Source organism: Pseudophryne corroboree, chromosome 4 (assembly GCF_028390025.1).
Source record: "Pseudophryne corroboree isolate aPseCor3 chromosome 4, aPseCor3.hap2, whole genome shotgun sequence".
Classification (NCBI taxonomy): domain Eukaryota; kingdom Metazoa; phylum Chordata; class Amphibia; order Anura; family Myobatrachidae; genus Pseudophryne; species Pseudophryne corroboree.
The window spans coordinates 344,559,758-344,578,382 of NC_086447.1; the positions used below are offsets into that span (position 1 = coordinate 344,559,758).

Consider the following 18,625-nt stretch of genomic DNA (forward strand, 5'->3'; position numbering starts at 1 on the left):
GAGTATTTTTTGGAAGGGCCATCCTGCCCGACACTGCAGTGACACTCCAAGATGGGCCAGGTGTTTGTGTCGGCCACTAGGGTCGCTTAGCTTACTCACACAGCTACCTCATTGCGCCTCTTTTTTTCTTTGCGTCATGTGCTGTTTGGGGAGGGGAGTATTTTTTGGAAGGGCCATCCTGCGTGACACTGCAGTGCCACTCCTAGATGGGCCAGGTGTTTATGTCGGCCACTTGGGTCGCTTAGCTTAGCCATCCAGCGACCTCGGTGCAAATTTTAGGACTAAAAATAATATTGTGAGGTGTTCAGAATAGACTGAAAATGAGTGTAAATTATGGTTATTGAGGTTAATAATACTATGGGATCAAAATGACCCCCAAATTCAATGATTTAAGCTGTTTTTTAGGGTTTTTTGAAAAAAACACCTGAATCCAAAACACACCCGAATCCGACAAAAAAAATTCGGTGAGGTTTTGCCAAAACGCGTTCGAACCCAAAACACGGCGGCGGAACCGAACCCAAAACCAAAACACAAAACCCGAAAAATGTCCGGTGCACATCACTACTAAGAGGCCTACTGATCCACAAAAGGAAGGAGAAATAAAAGAAAAAGGAAACAATAAAAACACACTTAACATGCCTACACAGAACATACAGGAATCTCTAGGTTGAAATCCTCACAAATACTAATTTTCAGGAGGAACATTAAACACCCTTACTCCTATGCTTAGAACTCAAAGAAGCATTATCTCATCAGACAGCAAGGTTAAACATTTTATTAAATATATAAAAATATTTAAAGTAATAGAAATAAAAGCAGCATAACGTCAGAGCCTTGCAGCAGAAACAAGCAATTAACTACGTCTCCCATATAACAGACAAATCTGGATTAAGGAGAGTGCATGACATAACAGCATTTGCTAGCTTTCTTCTCAGATCTATGTCACTGAAGCCTATCTGCAAATACTGTAAAATGAACAAACCTCGTGAGACTCATACTATATGCTAGCTCGCAATCAGACAAAGCCTTCTCCCTGATGGAGCTAGAAAGAAGCATTTACATCTATAAATTCATGCAACAGCTCTGGGTCTGGTGGGTATTATGTTCTTTTGAGCAGACAAGTACTGTAGGCCTCCCAGTCTTTAAAAATTAGCTAGATGTTTGGTGACAAATCACTAGAAATGTACTGTACTTTATATAGCTTCATAGAAAATGCTGGCACATGGCTGCTATGGAGAAAGATCATTCATTATGTAAACATTAAAACTCAGAAGTGTCACCAAACTTGGGACCTTTTGGTTACGTTGAAAAAAATAAATAAAAATAAAATAAAAAACCCCATCCAATAGCATGGTTTCTGTTCAAGGACCTTCAGCACTTTAACGGGTTGGTATTGGGATCCTGGCACTTGGGATGCCGGCAGTCAGAATACTGATAGTGGTATCCCAACGTGCAGGATCCAGACTGCTGTTTGGTAAGTATTCTAACACTAACCCGCCACCTCCCCCTGCCTCTTCCCCCCCCCCCCTCCCCAATCCTAACCTTCACATCTCCCCCGCCCCACCCCAACAGCCTAACCCCCACGCAGTCTGACCCTATGATCAATACTGGAGTGCCAGCGCTGGTCTTCTGCCACCCAAAACACAGAGAACATCGCTGTACGGGACTCGCTGGCAGTTGGTGTGACTCCCCTATTTGAATATTGAACTTATATCCATCTCAGGAAAACATAAATATCAAATTTTCCTGATTTTATTTAGCTAATTATGTTAAATATCCTCTAATGTGGTGTGTACATAATTATGTTTATTTAATATCCCCCCTTGTCTTCAGCATGCACAGAGCCTGCTCCTCTTTGTGGCTGCTCTTCACTTCAGCAGCGGGGACGGCATGACATCACATACTCCGTCCCGGAAAAGGAAGCCACTGGGACCTGAAGAGAGGACGAACACTGTCCGACAGACGCATCGTCTGAGTACCAGGAGGGGCAGGCCACAGGTGGAGCAGGACCATAAAGCTGCCAAGACCTGAGGAAGTGGGGGAGGAGGCTGCAGCTAGTTAGTATCACTAGCACTGCCTGCATCATCTATTGACGTGGGTGGTGGGGCAAACTTTTCTGTTGGAATTACTGTGCAGGGCTGCGGCAGAACTAGTTCCACCTACCTCTACAGGTGATGGATCTCAGTTTCACCCTGTTTTCCCCCACTTTAACCCCTGTCAGCAGCAAATCACTATGGGGTCATTCCGAGTTGATCGCTCGCTAGCAGTTTTTAGCAGCCATGCAAACACATAGTCGCCACCCACGGGGGAGTGTATTTTCGCTTTGCAGGAGTGCGAACACCTGTGCAGTAGAGTGCCTGCAAACACATTTTGTGCAAAACAAGACCAGCCCTGTAGTTAATTATCCTGTGCGAGGATTGCTGCGACGAGTGACACGGTAATGACGTCAGATACCCGCCCAGCAAACGCCCGGCCACGCCTGCGTTTTTCCAAACACTCCCAGAAAATGGTCAGTTGACACTCAAACGCCCTCTTCCTGTCAATCTCCTTGCATTCGGCTGTTCGATTGGAATCGTCGCTAGAACCAGTGCCAAACCACCAAGGACTTCATACCCGTACGACACGCGTGCGCATTGTGGTGCATACGCATGCGCAGATTAGCCATTTTTTTAAATGACCGCTACGCAGCGAACAACGGCTGCTAGTGATCAACTCGAAATGACCCCCTATATCTTGTGCCATTTCCTGCATTCTGTTCTACCACTGTTTTTTTTTTTTTTTTTTACTTTTTACCCTTTTTTGCCCCATACCTACCCCACCCCTCCAAACATTTAAAATAACTGTGGTACTCTTTAAGTTACCTGTGGTCAAGTATGGCCATCTTAAAATATAGCCTGTTAGTGGTTGGGAACCCCTGCTTTAGGATTTTCTCAATTTCGGCATTTGTATACTATCGGACAATGAATTGGTGAATCCCAAAGATATTAAAAATTATTTTGTAACCTTTTCTAGACAGGTAGGAACAGAGAACACCTTTTCTGAGGTCCTCTGAAATCTCCTTCGATCGAGACTTGGCATGTGTTCACTCTTGTTTATGGTTTTGTCTTTGTATTTTTTATTTTATTTTTTAAATAGGACAGTGGAATTTTGATCAATAAATTCATGCAAAAAAAAAAAGAAAAAAAGAGTACATTACTTTGTGTTATTTGATTTATTGGGTTCTCTTTAAATCTTCATTTAGATAATAAAATTAAACACATTTAGGGTGGAATTCAATTAGCCACGGCAGATTACTGCGGGCTAATTCATCCTCTGAGACTATCCAATTAGCCACGAAGTAAAGAGCTATCAGGGATTTTTTTCCCCCTGCCTTAGCAGGTTGAAAAAACAACCCCAGATAACTTGGCGGTTAACGGGTGCCGCGACCCTGCTAATGCCCAAATCACACTTTTCACTGATTTGTGTGTTAACGTCCATTAAAAAGCTACTTTAAAGGGCATTAACAAGGCTTTCAGGGTAAATCGGGAGTACAACTGAATAGCCTTGTCACCTGCGGTAATTTACCATGAGTAATTGAATTATCCCCTTAATGTTACATTTATGCAGGATCTGAGAAAGTGCTCATGAGATCAAACTTTCTAGGACCACTGTACCTCTTGATAATAGGAAAAGAAATATATTATTGCTACTGCATGTACAATTTTATATGACATTCTATCCACAAACATGCCTGTCCTTACCAGGTACCAGTTTACAGTAGGAGTTACGTTTGCAGAAAAATAGCCCTTGGTCTCCGGACAAGTCAATGTAGCTCCTTTCCTCAAATAGAATTCTTCTACCTCTGGTGCATTGGTGCTAGAAACACAGGAATTTTGGTCTTTTCTCAGCACTTCCAAGGGAAAAGCAACTTTGATACAAAAAGTGCTGTTCCTGGAAAAACAATATATTTGTGTAAGATGATTCTGAGACCACATTTCTCTTTACTTTCAGCTGGGACGCAGAAACATGGTTTAATAAAGTTTACAGGCTAGATTATAAAAGCAATATATTCTCACAGGTACCTTGAAGATTAAAAAAGGAATATCAAATCAATAAAAAGCTGAACAAGCTTATAAAACTTGCAATAACAATTCCTTTTCTTACATTTGCAGAAAGTTTGTAATGTACAAATTGTGTAAAAAAAAAAACTGCGTTATACTTTACTGAAGGGACTGAAAACAAACCATTTCTTGCAAAATGCGTGATAAGTATGAATCCACACGGATACCTGTAGTATGGAAGCATACTGTAAATGTTTACATCAGCAACAATACAATGGGGGGGGAATTGACATATTAGGATTGTAAAGAAAGGCTCACATATACAACATTTCCAGGAACAGCAAGGCTAGCTCCAGATTAACATGCGCCAAAGTCAGGAGCCTGGTTCCACTCTGGTATATAACCCATATTACTATGGTCTAGACCATGGGTCTTCAACCTGCGACCCTCCAGCTGCTGTGGAACTACACATCCCAGCATGCCCTGCCTCAGTTTTAGCATACCTTAATAGCAAAACTGTGGCAGGGCATGCTGGGATGTGTAGTTTCACAGCAGCTGGAGGGCCACAGGATGAAGACCCATGGTCTAGACTGTCTCCATAAAAGAGAAACAAAGAGGACTCATAATTCTAAGGGGCTTATCTACTATTAAGAGTTTATCACCTTTGTAATGAAACTTATTGCACAAGTAAGCCACAATTAATATTTTCAATGAGGAAGCCAAGACTTTGTTTGCTTTTTTTGTTAAATTGGCCTAACAATGGCCCTCATTCCGAGTTGTTCGCTCGCAAGCTGCTTTTAGCAGCATTGCACACGCTAAGCCGCCGCCTACTGGGAGTGAATCTTAGCTTAGCAGAATTGCGAACAAAAGATTGGCAATATTGCGAAAAGATTTCTCTGTGCAGTTTCGGAGTAGCTCGAGACTTACTCTTCCAGTGCGATCAGTTCAGTACTTGTCGTTCCCGGTTTGACGTCACAAACACACCCAGCGTTCGCCCAGACACTCCCCCGTTTCTCCAGCCACTCCCGCGTTTTTCCCAGAAACGGCAGCGTTTTTTCACACACTCCCATAAAACGGTCAGTTTCCGCCCAGAAACACCCACTTCCTGTCAATCACACTCCGATCACCAGAACGAAGAAAAAATCTCGTAATGCCGTGAGTAAAATACCAAACTTCTTAGCAAATTTACTTGGCGCAGTCGCAGTGCGAACATTGCGCATGCGCAGTTTGCGGAAAATCGCTGCGATGCGATGAAAAAGAACGAGCGAACAACTCAGAATGAGGGCCAATAACAGCACAAGTATTTAGGAGGTACAAGTACTGTCACTAAAGCTTTCACATATAGATTTTATAGCTGGCAGTAACTCTTTGATGTATAAGGCGAACACTATTTCCTGTAAAAGACAATTTATGGTTGGTGTAGCAGTTAGCATTACTGCCTCATAGCACTGAGGTTGTGGGTTCAGTTCCCAACAAGGATCTCCCTATTCGTGTGAAGTTTATATATTCTTCCCGTTTTTGTGTGCGTTTCATTTCACAATGTAAAAAAACAACACATAAAAAATAATAATAATCTTTTCGTAGGATATACATACTGTAAGCTTCACTGGGGAAAGGACTGATGTGAATGACCAAATATTCCCTGCACAGTGCTAACTAAATATAACTCAACGTCAGTGGTGGCCAAAAGTCTGTAATCTACTATGAAAGCTAAAACCTTTTGCAATTCTAATATAGGGGGTCATTCAGAGTTGTTCGCTCGCAAGCTGCTAAAAGCAGCTTTGCACACGCTAAGCCGCCGCCTACTGGGAGTGAATCTTAGCTTATCAAAATTGCGAACGAAAGATTAGCAAAATTGCGAAAAGACACTACTTAGCAGCTTCTGAGTAGCTTCAAACTTACTCGGCATCTGCGATCAGTTCAGTGCTTGTCGTTCCTGGTTTGACGTCATAAACACACCCAGCGTTCGCCCAGACACTCCTCCGTTTCTCCAGCCACTCCCGCGTTTTTCCCAGAAACGGTAGCGTTTTTTCGCACACACCCATAAAACGCCCAGTTTCCGCCCAGAAACACCCACTTCCTGTCAATCACACTCCGATCACCAGAACGAAGAAACAACCTCGTAATGCCGTGAGTAAAATACCTAACTGCATAGCAAATTTACTTGGCGCAGTCGCAGTGCGAACATTGCGCATGCGCAGTTAGCGGAAAATTGCTGCGTTGCGAAGAAAAATACAGAGCGAACAACTCGGAATGACCCCCATAGTGTGAGAATTTAGGGACGATAATGGCTCTGGTATCTACAATCCCCTGCTATAGCCAATGTGGAATACACAGACCTAAAATAAGCCAGTAACACAAGATTGTCATGTAGCCATGCTGAATTGGTGTCTTATTTTGAAGCTGTGGGGCTTCCTTCTCTGTCAGTGGTGGACGCTGAATTTTTGGATGCTGGCCATTAAATCCTTCACAGTTGGAAAAGCTCCAGGTTTGGACGGTGTTCGCTTGGAACTATATAAAAATAGGATTTTGATACCTGCCGGTAAATCCCTTTCTCCTAGTCCGTAGAGGATGTTGGGGTCCACTTCATGACCATGGGGTATAGACAGTTCCACAGGAGCCATGGGCACTCAAGACTTTTCAATGGGTGTGAACTGGCTCCTCCCTCTATGCCCCTCCTCCAGACCACAGTTATAGGAACTGTGCCCAGGGAGACATTTCGAGGAAAGGATTTACTTTAATACTAATGGTGAGATACATACCAGCTCACACCTCAACCATGTCGCACAACATGGCATTCAACATAACACACGCCAACAGGCATGAACCAATTACAGCAACAAAAAACAGAACCACACAGTTTTGACTGTCTAGCCACTAATGGTTTCAACTGTCAAACCTGTGTAGAAATCAAGCGCACTAGAACTAACTTTCCTCAGATTGGTACCAATTTTATATCATATTTGCAACTCCCAATAGAGTATTCTACCGTACTCAAAAATAAACACTAAAAGCATATAACATATAAAAATATATCACAAGGAAGCGCATATATATATTGTGTTTGATTAAAAAATTATTAAGTTTTTTATTTAATTATAAATTTTCTTAATAATGCACAGCATAATATATAAACTTTAAAACACACCAAATACTGCAGTACAAAAGTCCAGTAAACTGTGACGTTATTAGTATTACCGTCCAAGCAACCGTATACCTCAGTGCGGCTAGATCTTGAACGGCTAGTGCCGAAGTTCTCAGGCGGGAGCGGCGGTAACAGCAGCGTCCACGGGGAGAGGGAGCACACTCTCAAAGCTGATTTCAGGTGATTCCTCCGAAGTGTCCTCTGGCATAGAGGGGTTCCGGACCGCCTGCAGGTGTTTGTATGGAATCCTTAACGCGTTTCTCCGTGCTTCCAATCTCACGGTTACCAGAGGACACCTCGGAGAAATCACCTGAAATCAGCTTTGAGAGTGTGCTCCCTCTCCCCGTGGACGCTGCTGTTACCGCCGCTCCCGCCTGAGAACTTCAGCACTAGCCGTTCAAGATCTAGCCGCACTGAGGCTCCAACATACGGCTGTGGTGAGCATTAATCATTGGCGGTGGGAGAGAAGGGGACACTAGCTGTTGTGCGGCAGGCACATTGTGAACGCTTGTAGTTCCTACAAAGTATATTCCTCTGGCTTATGGATACAAAGTAACAACGTATTTTATTACAAATCAACCAGTCCTTCACCGGGGAGTTACATAAATAGCACTATGTGTGCTTAAAGAATATCCTTATTGGAGCTCCAGCGGTATATGGTTACTTGGACGGTAATACTAATAACGTCACAGTTTACTGGACTTTTGTACTGCAGTATTTGGTGTGTTTTAAAGTTTATATATTATGCTGTGCATTATTAAGAAAATTTATAATTAAATAAAAAACGTAATAATTTTTTAATCAAACACAATATATATATATATGCGCTTCCTTGTGATATATTTTTATATGTTATATGCTTTTAGTTTTTATTAATTACAGCAACATGCTGAAACTAATATAACACAACATGTGTAATTCAAATGAACAAAACTGGCGCCCAGCATCCTCTACGGACTAGGAGAAAAGGATTTACCGGTAGGTATCAAAATCCTATTTTCTCATACGTCCTAGAGGATGCTGGGGTCCACTTCATGACCATGGGGTTTATACCAAAGCTCCAGTACGGGCAGGAGAGTGTGGATGACCCTGCCGCACCGATTGACCAAACTTGAGGTCTTCATCGGCCAAGGTGTCAAACTTGTAGAACTTAGCAAATGTGTTTGACCCTGACCAAGTAGCCGCTCGGCAAAGTTGTAAGGCCGAGACGCCCCAGGCAGCCGCCCAGGTTGAGCCCACCTTCCTAGTAAAATGGGCCTTCACCGACGTAGGTAACGGCAATCCAGCCGTAGAATGTGCATGCTGAATCATACCTCTGATCCAGCGCGCAATAGTCTGCTTGGAAGCAGGACCCCAATCCTGCTGGGAGCATACAGGACAAACAGAGCCTCTATTTTCCGTATCCTAGCTGTTCTAGTGACATAAATCTTCAAAGCTCTAACCACATCTAGAGACTTTGACTCAGTGAACGTGTCAGTAACTACTGGCACCACAATAGGTTGGTTTATGTGGAAAGATGAAACCACCTTTGGAAGAAAATGTTGGCAAGTTCTCAACTCTGCCCTATCTTCATGGAAGATCAGGTAAGGGCTCTTGTGAGACAAGGCCCCCAATTCAGACACACACCTTGCAGATGTCAATACCAAAAGCATCACCACTTTCCAAGTGAGAAACTTCAACTCTATCTCTTGTAGAGGCTCAAACCAATCCGATTGAAGGAACTGCAACACCACATTAAGGTACCATGGTGCCACTGGAGGCTGGATGTGCAGAACCCCTTTCACGAAGGTCTGAACCTCTGGAAGAGCGGCCAATTGTTTTTGGAAGAAAATTGACAAGGCCGAAATCTGGACCTTGATTGATCCCAATTGAAGGCCCGCATCCACACCAGCCTGCAGAAAATGGAGAAAACGACCTAACTGAAACTCTTCCGTAGGAGCCTTCTTGGATTCACAACAAGACACATATTTTCTCCAAATACGGTGGTAATGTTTCGACATTACTCCTTTCCTGGCCTGAATAAGTGTGGGAATGACTTCCTTTGGAATACCCTTTCGGGCTAGGATCCGGCGCTCAACAGCCATGCCATCAAACGTAACGGCGGTAAGACTTGATACACGCACGGCCCCTGCTGCAGCAGGACCTCGCGAAGAGGAATTGGCCGAGGATCTTTTATGAGCAACTCCTGAAGATCTGGGTACCAAGCCCTCCTTGGCCAGTCTGGGGCAATGAAGATTGCTCTAACCCTTGTTATTCTTATGATCCTGAGAACTTTTGGGATCAGTGGAAGTGGAGGGAAGACATACACTGACCGGAATACCCACTGGGTCACTAGCGCATCCACTGCTATTGCTTGAGGGTCTCTCGACCTGGAACAATATTTCTGAAGCTTCTGGTTGAGACGAGATGCCATCATGTCTACTTGAGGAACTCCTCAAAGACTTGTCACCTCTGCGAAGACTTCTTGGTGGAGGCCCCACTCTCCTGGATGGAGATCGTGTCTGCTGAGGAAGTCTGCTCCCAAGTTGTCTACTCCCAGGTTGAAAATTGCAGACAGAGCCTTTACATGTCTTTCTGCCCAGAGGAGGATCTTCGTCCCCTCTGCCATTGCCGTTCTGCTTTTCATTCCGCCCTGCCTGTTTATGTACGCGACTGCTGATACATTGTCTGACTGGATCTGCACAGGATGATCTTGAAGAAGATGTACCGCTTGTTGAAGGCCGTTGTAAATGGCTCTCAATTCCAGCACGTTTATGTGAAGGCAAGCTTCCTGACTTGACCATTTTCCTTGGAAGCTTTCCTTCTGAGTGACAGCTACCCAGCCTCGGAGACTTGCATCCATGGTTACCAGGACCCAGTCCTGAATCCCGAACCTGCGTCCCTCTAGTAGGTGCGAACTGTGTAGCCACCACAGGAGCGAAATCCTGGCTTTTGACGACAGGACTATCTTCCGGTGCATGTGTAGGTGGGATCCCGACCACTTGTCCAACAGGTCCCACTGGAATACTCTGGCATGGAACCTGCCAAACTGTATGGCCTCGTAGGCCGCCACCATTTTCCCCAACAACCGAATGCACTGATGGATCGACACACTTGATGGTTTCAATATCTGTTTTACCATTTTCTGGATTTCCATAGCCTTTTCCACCGGAAGAAATACTCTCTGAACCTCTGTGTCCAGAATCATCCCGAGAAAAGACAATCTTGTCGTCGGTTCCAACTGTGACACTGGAAAATTTATGATCCAACCGTATGGACAGGGAGAGTGTGATGTTCTGTAGCAACTGCTCCCTGGATCTCGCCTTTATCAGGAGATCGTCCAGATAAGGAATTATATTGACTCCTTTTTGACGAAGGAGGACCATCATCTCTGCCATCACCTTAGTGAATACCCTCGGCGCCATGGAGAGACCGAAAGGCAACGTCTGGAACTGGTAATGGCAATCCTGAACCGCGAATCTCAGATAAGCCTGGTGAAGAGGACAAATGGGAACATGCAGGTAAGCATCCTTTATGTCTACTGACACCATGTAATCCCCCTCCTCCAGACTAGAAATCACTGCCCTGAGTGATTCCATCTTGAACTTGAACAGTTTCAAGTAGAGATTCAGATTTTTTAGGTTTAGGATCGGTCTGACCGAGCAGTCCGGCTTCGGAACTACAAAGAGGCTTGAATAAAACCCCTCCTCTTGTTGTGACAAAGGTACCAGGACTATGACCTGATCCTGACATAATTTTTGAATTGCCGCTGTTGCTGCCTTTCATTCTGGGAGAGAAGCTGGCAAGGTCGATTTGAAAAATCGGCATGGGGGAACGTCTTGAAACTTCAGCTTGTACCCCTGGGATACTATCTGCAAAACCCAGGGGTCCAGGCGAGACTGAATCCAACCTTGGCTGAACAGTTTGAGACGTGCCCCCACCCGAGCGGCCTCCCACAAGGGAGCCCCAGCGTCATGCTGTAGATTTGGCAGAAGTAGGGGTTGACTTCTGCTCCTGGGATCCTGAAGCCGCTGTGGGCTTCTTTCCACTTCCCCTTCCCCTACCTGCAAAGAAGGGGGAACCTTTTGCCTTCTTGTATTTATTGGGCCGAAAGGACTGCATTTGAGAGTGATATGTCTTTTTTGCCGGTGCAGGAGCATAAGGCAAAAAATAAGAATTTACTTACCGATAATTCTATTTCTCGGAGTCCGTAGTGGATGCTGGGGTTCCTGAAAGGACCATGGGGAATAGCGGCTCCGCAGGAGACAGGGCACAAAAGTAAAGCTTTCCGATCAGGTGGTGTGCACTGGCTCCTCCCCCTATGACCCTCCTCCAAGCCAGTTAGGTACGGTGCCCGGACGAGCGTACACAATAAGGGAGGAATTTTGAATCCCGGGTAAGACTCATACCAGCCACACCAATCACACCGTACAACTTGTGATCAAAACCAGTTAACAGTATGATAACAGAGGAGCCTCTGAAAGATGGCTTCTTAACAATAACCCGAATTAGTTAACAATAACTATGTACAATTATTGCAGATAATCCGCACTTGGGATGGGCGCCCAGCATCCACTACGGACTCCGAGAAATAGAATTATCGGTAAGTAAATTCTTATTTTCTCTATCGTCCTAGTGGATGCTGGGGTTCCTGAAAGGACCATGGGGATTATACCAAAGCTCCCAAACGGGCGGGAGAGTGCGGATGACTCTGCAGCACCGAATGAGAGAACTCCAGGTCCTCCTTAGCCAGAGTATCAAATTTGTAAAATTTTACAAACGTGTTCTCCCCTGACCACGTAGCTGCTCGGCAAAGTTGTAATGCCGAGACCCCTCGGGCAGCCGCCCAAGATGAGCCCACCTTCCTTGTGGAGTGGGCCTTTACAGATTTAGGCTGTGGCAGGCCTGCCACAGAATGTGCAAGTTGGATTGTGCTACAGATCCAACGAGCAATCGTCTGCTTAGACGCAGGAGCACCCATCTTGTTGGGTGCATACAATATAAACAACGAGTCAGATTTTCTGACTCCAGCTGTCCTTGCAATATATATTTTTAATGCTCTGACAACGTCCAGTAACTTGGAGTCCTCCAAGTCACTTGTAGCCGCAGGCACTACAATAGGCTGGTTCAGATGAAATGCTGACACCACCTTAGGGAGAAAATGCGGACGAGTCCGCAGTTCTGCCCTGTCCGAATGGAAAATCAGATATGGGCTTTTGTAAGATAAAGCTGCCAGTTCTGACACTCTCCTGGCCGAAGCCAGGGCTAGTAACATGGTCACTTTCCATGTGAGATATTTTAAATCCACCTTTTTTAGTGGTTCAAACCAATGAGATTTTAGAAATTCCAAAACCACATTGAGATCCCACGGTGCCACTGGAGGCACCACAGGAGGCTGTATATGCAGCACTCCCTTAACAAAAGTCTGGACTTCAGGAACTGAAGCCAATTCTTTTTGAAAGAAAATCGACAGGGCCGAAATTTGAACCTTAATAGATCCCAATTTGAGACCCATAGACAATCCTGATTGCAGGAAATGTAGGAATCGACCCAGTTGAAATTCCTCCGTCGGAGCACTCCGATCCTCGCACCACGCAACATATCTTCGCCAAATGCGGTGATAGTGTTGCACGGTTACTTCCTTCCTTGCTTTAATCAAAGTAGGAATGACTTCTTCCGGCATGCCTGTTTCCTTTAGGATCCGGCGTTCAACCGCCATGCCGTCAAACGCAGCCGCGGTAAGTCTTGAAACAGACAGGGACCCTGCTGAAGCAAGTCCCTCCTTAGAGGTAGAGGCCACGGATCGCCCAAGATGGCTGCCTCACCTTTTGTATGCTCCTGATCATCTCCATAAAACAGCTTAAATTCACCACAACTGACCTATGAATCATCATAAATATCCAAGGACTTACCTTTAACTTGTACTACTCTACGCGGGCATCTCATCAAAACCAACGGATTGCATTCCTGCGCTGAGATACACACTGGATTGAATCCTGGACTGAATCCTCTGCAAACCTCCACTGAGAAATCCTTCAGTTTAGCAGCTGCTGCACTCTGCATTGAACATTGCCCAGATAAGGTACTGTGGATTACAACCTATCTTTGGCTACATCTAGCCCCTCACTTAGACATCATCCACCTCTGTTCTCTGAGCAACTAATAACTGACTTATTGCATTAATCTACTAATATCAGTATATTCAGGCTCTGAATTGCTGAAGACTCACTGTTTCAACTCAGGATCCATTTCCCAGGACATGTTATCACTTCCCCCCACACACAAGAAACCTACTTCAAAGGCCTCTCACACTGAGACTTTTCACACCTACACAGTAGGAATTGGCTTCTAACACCTTCCCAAAAGTCTGCCTATGCTAGGATAATTGATTAAATCAGCAGCTATTTTATTTATCACTTGCTTCAAATATACCCAATAGGTTATAGCAATAACTTTGTTCATAAACCCATTAGAATTTTGGATCAAATACCGATTGGGGGAAAACAAAACACAAAAAGGAAGAAAAAAAAACAAAAACAAAAAAACACTGCTTTCTCTCCCTCTCTCATCATCATATGCAGCTCAAACTCATAGTAATCTGTCATTGATGACCAAATGTATACATATTGCTCCAGCTTCATTCTTTCACTCCGCCCACCACGTTCTGCAGTTCCTATCACACCATCACAGGCTTCTATTCTCCAATCCCTTGGCATTTTAAAAAGAAAACACAGGCGCATTCGTGGGAAGCGAGCAGGCAGGAAACTTATTTCCCCCGGTAACCATCTACGTCCTTTGCCCACCTGCTCACCCCCATACACAAAGAACAATCAAATAGAAGTAATACCCAAAAGACGGCCCTATGTTTGGAAGGACAGAACTGTCAACTCTCGCTTTGTGACCCCCATACCCAGAGCTCCTGCACTTAACATAAAGAAAACTGAAGGCCCTCTGGTATGCCCAATCAGGTCAGTCCTTTGTAATGCCAGATCTATAAGAAACAAGACTGCAACAATTGCTGACCTTATTGAATCTGCAGATCTAGCCTGTATTACAGAGACCTGGCTAGACGAAAATGCAGCACCTATATTGGAGGCTGCGGTACCAACAAACTACTCTGTCATCCACAACCCAAGACTGGACCGCAGGGGTGGCGGGGTGGCAATCTGCTTCAAAAAAGAACTTAAACTTAGGGTCCACCCTATTGAAATTACTCGCTCATTTGAGTGCATTGCTGCCCAGAGTTCGACAGGATTAGGTTTCAGAGTACTTCTCATCTACCGGCCACCTGGAGATGGAAAGATATTTCTACAAGAAATTGCAGACACTGTTGCTGGCCTGGTTCTGGAACATCAAAGATGGCTCATCCTCGGGGATTTCAATGCATGGGTGGATGATGAGCTCTCACGCCTTGGCCAAGACCTCCTGTGCACAATGAATGGTCTGGGCTTCACACAGATAATTCCCTCTGCCACACATAAAAGTGGTCACACTCTTGATCTTGTCTTTCAGATTGGATTAGAAGTCACTGACCTAAAAATAAACCCAGTCATCTGGTCAGACCACTACTCCCTCTGGTTCTCAGTTGCAACCCCTCAAATAAGATCTCTGCCCGTGGAGTTGTCCAGGTACCGTCCAAGGAGGGGTATGACTCCCCAGGCTCTTGCAGCAAATATGGATCTCTCTGCTATACTGGGTGCCTGTGAAGATCCCTGTTCCCTAGTCCGTTATTATAATAGGGATGTTAAGGCTGCAATTGATATTATCGCCCCTGTGCGTATAAGACCTCGTAAACCACATCGTCAAGCTCCATGGTACGACAACAGTGTTAGTGAGCTCAAGAAAAGGGGGCGTAGACTGGAAAGACGATGGAGGAAGACTAACCTAGTGGATGACAAAATAAAACTAATAAAGCATAACGAAGAATATCAATCGACAATCACTCGCAAGAAATCACAGTTCCTGTCAAATGAGATCACAGCAGCAAACAATAGGCCAGCTCAACTTTTCCGCACAGTGGAGATGCTTTGCAAGCCAGCATGCCTGCAGACTGATGAGACCCTTTCCCAAGCAAGATGCAACGAGTTTGCAAACTTCTTTGCAGATAAAATATCCACCATCCGGGCTGGAATATCCACAGTGCCATCAAAGGAGAGCCAAACTACAAAGCCTGCCAATATAAGCTACCTGCCTTCATGGACCAGCTTTGACCCAGTGGATGTAAAGGACACTGCTGAAATTGCTCGGATTTTGCGTCCCACCACCTGTGGCCTGGACCCAGCCTCAACCAAGCTTCTAATAGGTTGTACGGATATAATCGGTCCTGTCTTTGCAAAAATTGTTCAATGCTCTTTGCAGACAGGCATTTTTCCTGGACCCCTAAAGGAAGCAATTGTTAGACCACTTCTTAAAAAACCTAATTTAGATCCCGACTGCATGTCCAACTACAGACCGGTATCAAACCTTCCTTTCCTAGGAAAGGTTATTGAGAAAGTGGTTGCAAATCAACTGGAAACTCGCCTGACAACCCATGATATTTATGATCCATTTCAATCAGGATTCAGGAGAAGACATAGCACTGAAACAGCCCTGGTGTGTGTGTTAAATGATCTTCTGATGGCAAAAGACAGAGGTGACTGTTCAATATTAATCCTTCTGGATCTCTCGGCAGCATTTGATACCGTGGACCACGGGCTTCTGATTGAGCGACTGATACACTTCTGTGGTCTGGATGGCACAGTCCTAAACTGGTTCAAATCATTTCTCACAGGCAGGTCACAGAGAGTATCATCTGGATTATACTCATCACCACCAGTGCCATTGCCATGTGGTGTCCCACAAGGTTCTATACTATCCCCCATGCTTTTTGCAGTATACATGCTCCCATTGGGCGAAATAATCAGGCGCCATGGCCTGGTCTACCACTGCTATGCAGATGATACACAACTGTACTTGTCCTTTGCTCCGGGCACTGATAACCCAGTAGCAACCCTGAATGGCTGTCTAGCTGAACTACAGGAGTGGATGAGCGCCAGTTGGCTGCGACTGAACCCGGATAAAACAGAGGTCCTTATAATACGACCGCAACATCAAAGGACAAGACTGCAGCATAGCCAACCAACTGGACTTACACTCGGGGATTCAGAATTACAGACCAGTGATCATGTGCGGAATCTTGGCGTTGTCCTGGATGATGGCTTGACACTTAAACATCAGATATCAGCCACAATCAAATCCTCATTCTTTCACCTGAGGAACATAGCCAGAATCAAGCACCTAATTCCCTCAGATGATATGCCAAAAGTCATACATGCATTTGTATCATCTCGATTAGACTACTGTAATGCCCTCTACCTTGGTCTACCAGCAAAAGAATTGCAACGCTTACAGCTGGTGCAAAACACAGCTGCCAGGCTGTTAACCAACCAGCCCCGTTCCAGCCACATAACACCCATCCTCTACTCCCTTCACTGGCTGCCTGTAAGATGGCGAATCCTCTTCAAGATTGGCTTACTGAGTTTCAAAGCATTACATGACCAAGGCCCAAGGTACCTGAAACAGCTTCTGATCCCATACTGCCCCACTCGATTACTGCGATCTGTAGATGAAGGACTTTTAGCAGTACCTAGAATCTACCGTAATTCATCTGGGGGTCGAGCTTTTAGTCATGCGGCTCCGACTCTATGGAACTCACTTCCCAGCACAGTGCGAGAGGCCCCAACTATAGAATCCTTCAAAAGTAGACTCAAGACTTTCCTGTTTACTCAAGCATTTCCATAGTGTCTCTTTTAGTATCTTCATGCTTCTGTATTTTATGAAAAATGTACTTCATTATTTTTCTGTACTATATTATGCTGTGTATCTGTTAAGCGCCTTGAGTCCTATTGGAGAAAGAGCGCTATATAAATAAAATTATTATTATTATTATCTCTTGAAGTTCCGGGTACCAAGTCCTTCTTGGCCAATCCGGAACCACTAGTATCGTTATTACGCCTCTTTGCCGTATAATTCTCAATACTTTTGGTATGAGAGGCAGAGGAGGAAACACATACACCGACTGGTACACCCAAGGCGTTACCAGCGCGTCCACAGCTATTGCCTGCGGATCTCTTGACCTGGCGCAATACCTGTCCAGTTTTTTGTTGAGGCGAGACGCCATCATGTCCACCATTGGTCTTTCCCAACGGGTTACCAGCATGTGGAAGACTTCCGGATGAAGTCCCCACTCTCCCGGGTGAAGGTCGTGTCTGCTGAGGAAGTCTGCTTCCCAGTTGTCCACTCCCGGGATGAACACTGCTGACAGTGCTATCACATGATTCTCTGCCCAGCGAAGAATCCTTGCAGCTTCTGCCATTGCACTCCTGCTTCTTGTGCCGCCCTGTCTGTTCACATGGGCGACTGCCGTGATGTTGTCCGACTGGATCAACACCGGTTTTCCTTGAAGCAGAGGTTCTGCCTGGCTTAGAGCATTGTAGATTGCTCTTAGTTCCAGAATGTTTATGTGAAGAGACGTTTCCAGGCTCGTCCACACTCCCTGGAAGTTTCTTCCTTGTGTGACTGCTCCCCAGCCTCTCAGGCTGGCGTCCGTGGTCACCAGGATCCAATCCTGTATGCCGAATCTGCGGCCCTCCAATAGATGAGCACTCTGCAACCACCACAGAAGAGATACCCTTGTCCTTGGAGACAGGGTTATCCGCTGGTGCATCTGAAGATGCGACCCTGACCATTTGTCTAACAGATCCCTCTGGAAAATTCGTGCATGGAATCTGCCGAATGGAATTGCTTCGTAAGAAGCCACCATTTTTCCCAGGACTCTTGTGCATTGATGTACAGACACCTTTCCTGGTTTTAGGAGGTTCCTGACAAGCTCGGACAACTCCTTGGCTTTTTCCTCCGGGAGAAAAACCTTTTTCTGAACCGTGTCGAGAATCATCCCTAGGAACAGCAGACGAGTTGTCGGCATTAACTGGGATTTTGGAATATTCAGAATCCAGCCGTGCTGTTTTAGCACTTCTTGAGACAGTGCTAATCCCCTCTCTAGCTGTTCTCTGGACCTTGCCCTTATTAGGAGATCGTCCAAGTATGGGATAATTAATACGCCTTTTCTTCGAAGAAGAATCATCATCTCGGCCATTACCTTTGTAAAGACCCGAGGTGCCGTGGACAATCCGAACGGCAGCGTCTGAAACTGATAGTGACAGTTTTGTACAACGAACCTGAGGTACCCCTGGTGTGAGGGGTAAATTGGAACGTGGAGGTACGCATCCTTGATGTCCAAGGACACCATAAAGTCCCCTTCTTCCAGGTTCGCTATCACTGCTCTGAGTGACTCCATTTTGAACTTGAACTTCTTTATGTACAGGTTCAAGGACTTCAGATTTAGAATAGGTCTTACCGAGCCGTCCGGCTTCGGTACCACAAATAGAGTGGAATAATACCCCTTTCCCTGTTGTAGAAGAGG

The 18,625-nt window shown here is 45.2% G+C and overlaps 1 protein-coding gene across 7 annotated transcripts in view; it reads right to left on the reverse strand.

Moving 5' to 3' along the window:
* The window catches only part of IL1RAP (interleukin 1 receptor accessory protein), a 624,106-nt gene that overhangs the window by 265,546 nt on the left and 339,935 nt on the right, over window positions 1-18,625 (reverse strand). For all 7 annotated transcript variants that reach the window (XM_063916460.1, XM_063916458.1, XM_063916455.1 and 4 more), the window contains one exon: window positions 3,741-3,930. In XM_063916460.1, coding sequence (XP_063772530.1) covers window positions 3,741-3,930 — 190 coding nt within the window. The remainder of the gene's footprint in view (window positions 1-3,740; window positions 3,931-18,625) is intronic.